This window comes from Netta rufina (assembly GCF_964035555.1).
Source record: "Netta rufina genome assembly, chromosome: 1".
In the NCBI taxonomy this organism is placed as follows: Eukaryota; Metazoa; Chordata; class Aves; order Anseriformes; family Anatidae; genus Netta; species Netta rufina.
The window spans coordinates 111,336,759-111,350,055 of NC_140123.1; the positions used below are offsets into that span (position 1 = coordinate 111,336,759).

The window sequence follows — 13,297 nt, forward strand, 5'->3', positions numbered from 1 at the left end:
TAAGGACAGGGCGAATATGAAAGGTATTTTCCACTAATAGTCCCCCATCCTGCAGTCATCATATTTTCCTCAGAAACTTCCTGAGTTCGATGTAATTTCTGCATTTTTAGTGACCTTCTGTGGATTTCTTTTCCATGAACTTGTCTGATTTCTCCCTGAGGCAGAGTAAACTTTCAGTAATCTGGTAAGTTAAAAACAAACAAAACAAAACAAAACAAAAACAACAAACAAACAAACAAAAAAACAGATGGCATACTAACCACACTGCTCCCTTGAATGCCACTGGTTATGTAACACCACTGTTGGCATGATGGGGTTAAATGCTTCAGCCAGAAATGATCCAATTTCCCTGAAGCAGACCTTTCACCTTTCACTCCTTGTTACTTATTAAGGTTAGCTAAGAGCAGCTAAGTTTGTCCTTAAAAACCTGCCATGTATTCATCTGTTATTAAAGAATTCTGAATTGGTTCCCTTGGTTTTGTAGGCAGTGACTAGCTGCTGTTTGAGAGCTCTGCCAGACACCAAGGCATTGAGCCACGAGTCCATGTAACAGTATCACAGAATCACAGAATTTCTAGGTTGGAAGAGACCTCAAGATCATTGAGTTCAACCTCTGACCTAACACCAACAGTCCCCACTAAACCATATCCCTAAGCTCTACATCTAAATGTCTTTTAAAGACTTCCAGGGATGGTGACTCCACCACTTCCCTGGGCAGCCTGTTCCAATGTCTAACAGTACTGGGTAGCGAAGCGTCCAAACAGTATCTCACTTGTTTTTCATCTGAAGAGTTAGTGCTTCCATTAATTTCCTATATAAATGCCAGAAGGGGTGTCTTCCCTATGTGATATGAAACACTTCAAATGATTTTTACGACCTCCTTTGGAATTTATAGGCTACAATTTCATTTGCATAATGTAAAATGTTGCCTGGAATACAGCTGTAGAAAGAGCTATTATAACTGGAAGCAGTAGTTTTTTGAGCATGTGCTTCACTGAGGCTGACAAGCCTGTTTCTGCCATTGCCCAGATCAATGCCAATACAAAGCCACCTGTCAGATCTCCATTTATTACTACTACCCCAGACAGGTAAAGAGAGATTTTCTTTCCTCAGATGCATGCAGGCTTTTCCTATCAAACACCAGAGCCTGATGTCTGCCATACAATGAGGGTGCAGAATCAATGACTACCCTTAGACTCCCAGATTATGGTGCTCTGGCCAAAGCTGCATGATAAAGAGGCCATGGTGCCATTTTAATTATATTAAAATATAATCTAGGTCTTTGCTGTGCTTCTGTGGGACTGAAAAATGTTTCACTGGCAACTGCCACTCCACTATGGTCTTGACTGACCTTGAGAAGCTTTTCTGAGACCTACTCTGGTTAGCTCTGTCTCTTCTGCTTTTTAATGGAATTGGCCCCATGGGAAGAAGCAATCAAGAAAACATCTGCTGATGATTTCACAATGCTGTGGTACTGATCAATAGTTAGATATGGGTCTAGGATTTCTTGGGAGTAAACAAATACACGCATGCAATTCCCTTTGAGTCACCAGTTAAATAACTTTAATGCTGCAGTGAGGACAATTTAATACTCTAACTCTTAGCCAAGGAACAGCATCTGGAGTCCAGATGCTGATGTTAAAGGAATATTTGCTGGAGAACACTTCCTAGCCTTAGGTGGGAGAAGCAGGCAGTGAGGAGAAAAAGAAGTGAAGCAGAAGTGTATTTAAAAAAAAAAAAAAAAAAAGTAGAATTTTTAATGGCATTTTTAAAATTTTTGGTACCTTTACATGTGCAATGTTACCAGTGTCCATGAAATTAATTCCAAGTACCATGAGCACATACTTCCGCATGTAAGCTTTTTTTCCTTTTCAATTAAAAAAAATCTGCCAAAGGAAGGTGTTGAAGAAAAGATGGCACACATTTGTAATGAAAGTACATTCTGTACTGTACTTTCTCTTCTTACTCCTGCAAGATCTTGCCTTGTTATGAACAACTACTTCTGATAGCAGCTAGAAATAATTACAGTTACTCCACCATTTGTATATACAACATCAGGTTGAAGATGCTATTCAACTAAGTGGGCACAAAAGATGATTTTCACATAGGCAACATTTTTGTTTATTTTGTGCTCATACAGGAACACGGAAAGAATATCAAAATCCCATAGCATCTCTTTTCAGAGGCTTATTAAGAAGAAATCTCCTGCCCTGGTTGCTTATATTTTACTTCTTGATATTACTAGGGAACATTTTCCTCAGTCACCTAGTTATTTCCAGTAAGAAGTTATAATAAATGTAGCATAGCTTTAGCTTGCTTCTTCCAGTGAAATCATCAGAGCCTCAGACAGGTATCTTTCTCGGCACATTTGATAACAAATAACCTAGTGCTTCCAAACTGTTTTAGCTGTGCCATGGCTTTCTGAACATAATTCATCATTTCCTCCTATACCAGTTCCCAAGCAGCAGAATTTCCCCGCATTCCTATTGTGGAGTATTGCAGGTGTTTGTTTCTACTGCCTGTGCTGCTCTGACACAGACAGGCTTGATTACAGCTGTTTTAATTCTCTGAAGTGTGAGGTTTCATTTTAGCATCCACATAATTTTGTTCCAAGGGAACTGAAGTCTTTCTTTGAAATGCTTGATGGATGTTTGCCCAGATAATTTGGTTCAGGCAATGCTGCTGGAGACATTCAAGAATACGCAGGTAGGTGAACTTGGTCAAGCCTAATGGTTCTGAATAGCCAAACAGCTGGTGACACTGCAGCATCCCTGTGACACAGCATTGTAATTCCTTGACCTTCATTAATTAAAAAGGGGGAGAGGGAGCCCAAGTAAATACAGCTGCTCCTTATCCTAAGGTATCTCATACCTCCTCCTACTCAGTGCTTGGCTACAGGGCAAATCTTTAGAACAAATTGTGATCATTCAGTCTAAAGCAACAATTACAGTCACTGGCTGCAAAGTCTCAGTGAATCACAGAGGGCATGAAAAAAATGATCTCTAAGGAGATTCCCTTGCCTGTGGCAAAGTAGCTGTGTTTAAGACATTCCTACAGATATCTGTCTAACCAATTTTTGTGTAGCATGAGTGAAAGGAGTCTCAAAACCTCCCCAGGCAATCTGTTCACTGTTCTCACCAGGAGGTACCACATCTCCCCTGTTGCCATTACCCATCCTGTCTGGGAGTGGATATGGAACAAAAGGCCCTGTAAAAGCTCATTATGTGTTCAGAAGATTGTGATATGTTCCCTCAGTCTTCTTTCTCCAAATTAAACAGCACTGGTTCCTTGGGATCCTCCCACACCTTTTATAAAATGGAAGCTCAAAACTAGACTCAATGCTCCAGCTGAGGTTTGGCTAGTTCTGCTATTACTTGGAGCCTGCCACTTAGAGCAGGTCATACAAGGAGTGGAGACTGAAGGAAGCATCAGAGCAGAAGCAAGATAACAGATTCTTTGAAAAGTCTGTGTCTCTCAGCTGCCATATCTTGTCTGTGTTATAACCCAAATACTTCAGGATAAGACCACCCTGCTGTCTGTGGCGTACTTTCTGTGTACAGGAAAAATAAAAAAGGAGGCCACACTGTGATGGGCAGCTGCAGTTCATTTTAGATGCAGGCCCAGCACATAAATGCCCTTTTCAGGTAGTAAAATTCCTCATGGAATTTGGGATGTGGTGCAGTACGTTCTGCAAAGGGAAGAGAGTTAACAGCAGTCATTAAGAAGAAAAACAGAATTCATGGCATCCTACTAAGAGCATCCAAACAGAAAGATTAATCTGTGTTTCCTCTGTGCTACCCAGAAACTTGGTCATGTGTGACATGAGAAAAAAACACAGAGACAGGACATCTATGATGCAAAGAAATACTGCGTGTCTGAGCAGCAAACAAGGGGTGAGCTAATGAGCAACAAACAAATGGGAAATTACAAGTTAGCATATAACTTGGCCACAACTGATGGATGTTTGTGAGGATCTCAAACACCAAGTTCCTGGATCTAGGACTGTCAGTTTCAGAGTTCCTCAGAAAAATTATTGATTCATTTGAGGTCTTAGGGAAAGAAGAAAAAGATTTATGATAAAAAGTGTAATTGTCTTTGTAATATGGATAATGTACAAAGTGGTTTAAAAATATGGATTCATGGTGTTATTTCCAAGTCTGTGTTGAAAGAAGTTATGTGAACAATACCTTTTTTTTTTTTTTTTTTTTTCATTTGGCTATAATTTCTCATATAATGATAGAAAAAGTCTCTGAAGGGATTTCTTATATGTAAAAGGTGTTCCTCATGAACCTGGGTGCCCTCATACCTGATTTATCCACCTTTTCCAATATGTATCTCCCCAACTTTATTAACACAGTTGTTTCCCTTATTACTGTAGGTTCAACTGTCCAGGATTTTTGAGTCCCTGCTTCATTTAGCCTTCTGTCAGGCAGGAATAAAAATGAAGTTTCTTACTTTTTTTTTTTTTTTTTTTTTTTTTTTTTTTTTTTTAACATAGCAAACGAGAAATTAAAATGAGGAAACTTGACAGCACCAAAGTACGGCCACTTAAATCTGAGCAGCTTCTTCGCATAGAGGACCATGACTTTGCACTGAGACCTGGATTTGGAGGTAAGCAGCAGGTGCCAGTGCTGTGCTGGTTAGCTCTTCATTCTCTATCTGAAAGTTACTTAAACTCTGTCCGGCAATGTCATTTAAAATTGAATGACAGCTTTAATTGCAGCTCACCTCTTTCGTACTCCAGAAACCAAAGAAAAAACTAGAAATAATTGAAGGTGAGGCACTTTTTTTGTATTTAGCATATCAATAGGAGAAACCATTCAAACTGTCTCCTGCTCAGAACTAATTAAAAAAAGCAATATTATTAGAATACTATTCTTTGAGCACAGTGATTAAGGTATCCCTGGAAACTGCATAGTCTAGTAGCAATTAGCAAATGACTTAGTCATCAGATTTGTTTTGAGAGATTGAAATGACCTATGAATTCCTAAATCTGTTTGCTCTGTACAAAATTTAATAGCTAACCACAGGCCTTCAGTTTATTACCATGTAGTTTCTGTGTTGTTGGGCACTATGATGATTATTTCTTCATTTAACTAAATTGCATGTGGATAACATCCCAATCAATGGGATGTTCCCAGTTTAGATTTGATTTTGGCTCTCCTTCATAGAAAGTAAAATTAGAAAGCTGCCCTACTCTTAAGCTTTGACTGTGTCTTTGCATCACCAGTTCAGCGTTCATGATTCATAGAAATAGACCCACCTGCCCTGGATTATGAAGCCAAAATAAAATATATGAGGAGCAATTATCAGCTGTGTGAAAAGGCATAAATCTAGGAGGCTAGATGAAGCCTGTGGAGCTGTTCTTATTGACACCAGGTGCTGGGCCTTGGCAAGCATGCCAGGAGGGAGAAACCTGAAGTAAGAAAAGCCTCTCTGGATGCACTGGTTGAATGTGAAAGAATTTCTCATTACTCTAGAAATGTTGGCTTGTCAGGGAGCAAAAATCTTTCCTGACTTTTAACAGTAGTTGAGTTATGTCTGCATCTTGGCAGCAAAAGTTAGGATTGCATTTTGCCTAAAACCTGTCTAACCTAATATCTGTCACTCTGGACATCTTCCTGTTATTACCTGCTTTGTCACACAAGGAATTTAAACTTTTGACAGTATCATCTCAGAAAGGAAGCAGCATTACCATGAAAGAAGCAACAGTTCAGGATGTACTTTATCACTGGATCATCACAGAAAGCAATACTTCTGATGCACATAAAAGCAGCTTTCAGAATATACCCTGTGATCTGGCAGCTGTAATTTTCCACAGGCAGTGAGGATTTTTCTGCACCCAGAAAATCTGTACCAGGCTTTTTCCCCTTGTCCTTTTATTTTCAGATGACTAGTCATAGAGCCCTTTCAATTCCCATTGAAGCCAGCTGTGGTTTTTCCACTGACTTCATTGCACGGGCCTCCTAATAATCACATTGCCATGGGTACGATTTCAGCTGCACTCCCGTCTTCCAGAAATAGCTTTCAGCAGAACTGTGCATCAGCTTTGCTGCTCTTGTATTATCCACGTGCTGTAGTGGCATAGGTGGCACTTTTAAAAGTCATGTCCAGTAGTTCACACACATTCACATTTTCAGGACTCTCTTAATAAATGGAATATTTATGTGTCAATCTCTTTAAGACTATAACATGGATCCATTAACATTTTTACAGCACACAATGAAAAGTCTTGGGGAAATGAGTATTGATCCTAATTTTACACTGCATTATTCCTGTCTTACCATTGATTTCAATAATGTTACAGCAGTAAAGAATGACTTGTTTTTCAGAAGAGACAGGTTAATAAGGCGTGACAGAGAGTTATCACGCAAATGTAACCTCATCAAAGGACAAAACCATCTGAAACACGAATCTGAATAACATACCCAGAATTATTGTCTGACAGCAGAGTACTTGTTTGTCTAAAAGACACTATGAGTAAGTGTGCAATAGAAGGAAGCAGCTACAGAAGATGAAATTAGAGATATCCCTGCTGCCCAGGCACTGACTGGAAGGAGTCACATATACCCTTCTCACAAGGTGGGCACTGCTACCAGCAAGGCTCACAGCATGTTCAGTACAGCTTATGCCCTGGGGCTGGCGCAGCTAGGGAACAAGGACTTTGCTTACTTTCCCCTTCTTCACACTGTACCCACAGCCATAGCATGGCTCTGAACTGCATTAAGACTTACAATACTGTGGCTTTATGTATTTAAACAGATGAGGTTTGGGGTTTGTTTTTATCAAACATAAAATAGCATCTCAGTACTGTGATTCTTTGAGGGCTTGGATCTGCAACATATCACAGTGCATGATTTATTTAGCTCAGCACAATGCATGATTTTATGATACTGATGGGAGAAAAGAAAGAAAACAAAACAGGTCAAAAGAGCTGAGTGAAAAACAAGTATTTTAAAATTATTCTTTACCTTTCAAAGAGGGACAATTTTTTTCCCTCCTCTATATCTCATTGGGATTTCCTTGGTGTGTCATTGAGCTGTAATGACAGATTTTGTTAATTTCTACTGTGCCCCTTTCCCTGAGAAGGTCAATCATCCTTTGCACCAGTTTGAGGAAAGAAGCAGCTGGAAAATTTATGCTGTTTTTAACGTGCTGGAGATTCCTCAGTTCAGGGAACTCATAAATCTAAATCTAGCTTGTTAATTTCATTTAGCCCCACACATGCAAAGTGAATGAGGAAGATAATAGGACCCAGAGATTTTAGTATTTATAATTAAATAAAAAGGAAAGACAGAGAAAACACATGCTGAATTTGGTTTGTAAACTGAGCAAACATCTGCACAGGAAAAGATTTGGGGGAAATGAATGTAGAGCTGTTGAACACTGATGCTTCTGGCTGCAGTGTCACTGGAAATAATTGTGACCTTGCTCACATGGCTGATTGCATTCTCCTGAAAATATATCATTGCTTTTTGGAGATGAAAGGTTATTTTTTGACCAAATGGCCACAGTTCTGCTTTTATTTATTTGAGTGTAATTTGTCTTTGTTCTGTTGATTGCAATGACATTCCAGCTGCACAAGCATAAGTTGACTCTCTGCTGATTTTAAAATTTAGTCCTGACATTGTCTGTTTATTAACAGATTAGAGATCTAAGTCTGAGAAGCATACTGTGTCAGCATGAAGCAAAATCAGCAAGCTGCTAGCAAGCTGTTTCTACATTTTTGCTGTAGAAATGCTCCTATGTCTGCAGCTCATTACACAGTGAGGCTGAGTGAAGCAAATCTATTCAGTACATACAAATATTATTTAAGATAAAAAAATGAAAACTTATGTTGTTACACTGCATTTACTCCCTAAGCCAGGCTCCCGGGTTGTTTGTTTTGTCATGGTCCTCTTCTGTTTGAAAGTCGCTGGTAGATGGACCCAAGCAGACTGACCTCCTGCAGGCCAAGGAGAAGAAAGAGCACTAAAGTTTCCTGTAGATGAGCATAGTGAAGGCTTGAGAAATTCCACCAGCAATGGTATAGTACTGGTCATCAGTTGTGGTAAGGACTGTTTGTATAAGTACTACCAAAGGAAACAAATAACTGTCAGTATACTCAAAGTCAGATCTTTTCATGACTTACATGTATCTTTGTATGGCTATGGCCTAAAGTACCTCAGCTGATTTTTCAGTAGCCTGGTGAACTGATAATCTGTGAGAAGATAGCTCAAGTCTGGACTGGAGAAAAAACAAGAAATTAAATTATGTTGACAACACAACTCAGAATGATCATCTCCATATTTTAAACTCAGTGAGAAAAGATGAGCACAGGCCAGTATCAGACATTGTGCTGAGATTTCTAGCGGCTCACATCTGAGGAGCACCATGCAGGCTGTCTTGACAGCCAAAACCTTATGCATTGAGGGAGGTGTTAGCGTGAGTCACACTTAGAAACCTTTTAAAATTACTTTATTTTCTACTATATTTATGCATCTATTTCTCTATATAGTGTTATTTTCCTAACATTCTTATTTCAGTGTATTAGCAGAAGTCATTTTGAGCTCTTGGTTTCCTGAGTTCTGTCTCCATGAGCTAAAAATCAGCATTGTCATTTTAAAAATCATCATTCCTTTACTCCTCTGTCCTTTGGTTTTCCTAAAACTCTTTCACAAGCTCTCTGAACTATTTTGCAATCTAGAGATTATAGAACCACATATTAACTGTCACTACATAAAAGTAGTTCTCTCTATGTGTATATATACATATACGAATATACATGTATATATTGAAGTATAACAGCTTTATTTTTCTTTTCCATTGTATCTTAATGACCTGTCAGGCCCTATGCTACTGGTGGGTGAGTTAAAGAAATTTTAGAATTGGATATTTCTGCTTTGTCAACCTGTAAAAGGTTGTACATATTAGAAAGATGGAAAATGATTTAGTACAATTTAGCTGATCAAACCATAGCAGTCTTTCTAGAGAATTTTCATCCCAATCTACAATTAAGCATAGTCTTTATTCCAGATTGTCAGAGGATCAGAGATCACAGTAACTCCTCCCCATTTCTTGAAAGTTCAGAAACATCTCACTGTTGTGGAGGAGAGTGACTGACAAAAATGGAATAACTTTCTCCCATGGAAGGAATAGCTGGGGTCCAAAACAGGATGGAAATATTTTGGTAATTTGCAAGAGCTCTGATAGGCAACTTCTCCTGGATGTGTTTTTGTACATTGCTAGTTCTTCTATTCCAAGAACTGGCTATGGCTGATACCAGTCCCCCTTCATTTCCCATGTAAATAAGAAAGAAACAAAAGAGTAACAAGAAGAAAATACTATTGTCAGTACTGCTCCTGTTTTACTCATTGCCAGGGGAAAGTAAATACATCCATGCAGCTTAACTTACCTGCGGCTTGTTTGCATTTCTGTCTCTTTGGTTCTCTTCCTCTACAAGCCCACAAGCCTTTTTTAGAAAAAAGCATTTGTATAGATCTTAATCCTCCCCCAGTCTCTCTCTGTCTTACTGGCAGCCTTCTGTAGACCTAGCTTTTTTCTCAGCATAGCCTGTTACGAAGCTAACTGTGAAAAATCAGTGACTGATCTTTCTAAATTCAATGTCTGTCTTAGGAAATTGCAGGTGCAATCAGCGGTGTGTTTAAAGGTTTGACTGCTACTACAAACAAACAAACAAACAAACAAACAACAATGTATGTAATTCATTAAGCCAGTTATTATTACTGTAGAAATTGGTCCTAGAATGCTAGATTTTTTTTTAATGTAATAGCCCTTTTAAAAAGGATATTATAGACTTTGTCTTTCTTGCTATTTATTAAAAAATTCCATGCTCATCAAGGAATTCTTTTGCTATGTTTAAACCTTTAAAATAAAAGAGAATAGCAATGGCTTGTGTGAAGATAAACCCCTCTGAAAACAATTCTATTTTTTCTCCTGAGGAGTAATTATCTTGAAAATCTGTGGAACCTCCATTGTGAAAATCACTAATCCCTCTAAAATAATGATTTGTAGCAGTGCTCCAGCAGCAACTGAAGCTGCTCAATTTAATAACAAAATCCTCTCTGCCATCTCCAGTTTTGTCGAGCTGGGAAATAAAAACCACAGCTTTTCTCTGGTTACTTTTTTTCAAAGTGAATTTGATGTCATTGCCTGATGGTCAGCCAGAGATTGAAAATCTCAGTACATTAAAGAGAAAGCTGTGGCACAGACATAGGAGTAGAAAAATGACTCATTTTCTGGCCGTTTTAGGATGCTTATTGAAATGCTCTTTCTTAAAAAAAACATCCAATCTTAGTATAATAAGCCCAAGGGATAGACAATTTTCAGTTTTCAGCAACCTGTTCACAATAGATCATTATTACTGTTTCTAGTGGAATTGTTTTTTTTAAATCCCAGAAAGAAATGTTCCAAGAAAACTACAAAGCTAAGAAGACCTGGACCAGAGTATGGCCAATAAGTTTTTTTTCAGGGGTGGCAGTCTTAGTGGCAGAAATATAAAAATGCTTCAGGTTGGAAAAATGAATAGTACTCTGAAGAGAACAGGACAGCATATATATATAATGTTTAGTGGCTTTATCATCTGAAGTAGGGGCAGAATGGGATGAAAATATTTGTAGCTGCTATGACCTGTCAATATAAGGTCAGAGCTGGGTTCAGGGGACATTGTTTAATAATTGTCTGTGGTGAATGCTAAACTCAACAGTGTTTTCTCCTTAATCGGTATGAGTACACTCTTTGGCTATTTCTCATACAGAGAACAGGAATCTCTTTCTAAGGATTATGTTTTACAGTTCTAACATTTCTACCTCATCAGGAACAAATTTCATTGCAACTGTTACCTATTTATTTAATTCACTCTAGAAACACCCACTGTAATTCTCCTGGCCATAGCTTTTGATCTCTTTTATGTTTTTCACTGTCCTCACTGATTTGGTTTTATAACAGTTCCCAGCTTAGTGCAAGCTGTCCTTTCCAAGAGTGAAGTACCTCTGTGTATTTATGTGTAACGGGCACTTAAGCTTGTGCGCGTGTAACCAACATAATCATCTGTACTTAAGCTGTGACTGGTTTCTAGTTCTAAGACCAATTTCTTTATATCTGCCCAGATAAGGTGAATTATTGACTGAAATTGTGTCCACATTTGAGTAGTGATTGTTTGGGCCAGGAAATTGTCTACAGTTTTTGCAAAGCCCAAGGAAGTGTTAGGACTACCACACTTTGAAGATCTGTCATCCAGAAAAATACTTTTCCTTGCTACACATGGTATGTGTTTACTTAGAAAGCCAGTCATCCTGTTTTGTGGTATGATTTGTGGGTTGCTCCCTGCCTGCTTGAAGAACGCTGAAGGAAGACAGTTAACTTTATTTGCTTTAGACTTGTACCTGACTCAGAAACTGGTAAAAGCCATTTTTTTTTTTTTTTTTTTTTTTAATGTGGAGAGTAGCTCCCCTCTCCTCCCCCTTCATCCATGTAATTCTACTCAAATAGGACTAAACCCACTGACAGAAACATTCCAGTCATACATATCAACCTCAAATTTTAGTAATAACTGTTAAGATCAAATGTATGCTCAGATATGAGCACTTCCAGTATGTCCTACCACTTGCAGCTGCCACAGTGCCAGGGTAAGAGTTTGGAGAAACTTACGATATCAAGAAGTTGAAGCTTATTGGTGAGTAATCTTAGATAACATGCAGTTCCTCTGCCAGTCAGTCCCTCCAAACTTCCCTGGGAAACAACTGGCATTTCTAAGGCCCAAGCTACCACATCCAAATTAGAACTCCAGAAAGTACCTGTTACACTGAACGGAGTTTAAAGGGACCCAAGAGCAATGAGGCCATATTTCATGCTGTTGGCATACTAGTGAGCTTTAGTAGTGACTATGCTCCTAGGTTGGAGCACTGTGCTTCTACAGCCAGCCTGCTCCCTGACATACCCCAGCTGGCTCACAGCCAACTCAGGTATCAGCTCTGCAACGTGAGCTTTTCCTCTTTCACCATGCAAATGAGAAGCTTGATAAACAACACCTTATCTTTCTGCAGTGTTCGCATTCACATGATGCGCAAACACCACTTGTGAATGATGTTCACATTATGTATAAATCCCGCTATGACTTCCACTTAGACTAAACCTGTCTTTAGCTTGCACCATAGTTTAGATCTCAGTGGAATACTGAAAGGATGAGCGCTCCAACTACAAGCTGGCATTTTTGTAGCCATACTCAATACAAGTCAGTATTTAGCATAAGTAAACTATTAATGTAGTGTGGTTGGGACTGCATGGACAAAATAGAGATGAGAACTGGTCAAACCTGGTTTAGGAGAGGCATAAAATATTTTTACCAGTTTGTGTGAAGGAGCCTGGTTGGATATATATGTTGATACTCTTGTGCATCAGCCTCTCAGGTAGATGTCTCCTGCTGCCTTTAGTCTACAAAAGAAGCAGTATTTTCCCAAGTGCTCTCTAGAGTTTTACTAACACACTAATTGACTGAATTTTGTTTTGAGCTTTGATCCTCTGGCTGATGGACTGAGCCACACATTCCTCTCAGTGGCAGAGATGATTTCTGAGCCATGCAGCACAGCTCTTGTGAGTGCAGAGACATGCTTTTGTATCCCCTGCTAACTCTGGTCATGGTTTACCTTGTTTTCCTGTGCACATCCTCATCTGTTCTATGTAGGGTCAAAACCTCCATTAAAACATACAAGTCAAATCTAGAGATTACAGAGCCAGATTTTAAAATACCTTTAAAATAGTTCAAGATCTCCGGTGGTAAGAACTGGAGGCAGCTGTGTAATCCTCGAGGGCTGCTATTTTAAGGATAATTCCAAAAAGAGACACAGTATTGTGGCTGGTTGTCAGGAGACTGATATTTCTGGACTATTTTACTCTAATGTAAGGAAAGTGCAAGAAAGAGAGAAAGATGAGTTAAAGAATGCTGTCTCCTGCTGTTCAGAATTCTTTGTACCCACATTTTGTATTGCATTATTTTAAAAGTTTACCCTTAAAGTATTTTAAATGCCTATTTTTTTACAAATGTAATTGGAATTCCAAGTACAATAAGTAAATGGATTTAAAAAAAAAGTATAATAATTCAAAATGGAGAATATTCTTCAGTGTGTGTGTGTATGCACAAATCTCTGTCCTCTCTGTCTTCCATAAGGAAACACTTAGTCAATTACTTAAGTGGAATGACTTGCTTGCTGAAAATTACACAGGTACATAAGCAGTATAAACCTAGGTTTTTAATTCTAAATATTTTGTACTGAGGAGACTAGAAATAATTTTATATTTT

The 13,297-nt window shown here is 38.6% G+C and overlaps 1 protein-coding gene across 1 annotated transcript in view; it reads left to right on the forward strand.

Moving 5' to 3' along the window:
* GABRR3 (gamma-aminobutyric acid type A receptor subunit rho3) overlaps positions 1-13,297 on the forward strand; it is a gene marked incomplete at both ends in the record, with an annotated part of 28,589 nt that overhangs the window by 2,969 nt on the left and 12,323 nt on the right. The window contains one exon of the mRNA XM_084286831.1: positions 4,499-4,611. Within this exon, the coding sequence (XP_084142957.1) occupies positions 4,499-4,611 (113 nt within the window). The remainder of the gene's footprint in view (positions 1-4,498; positions 4,612-13,297) is intronic.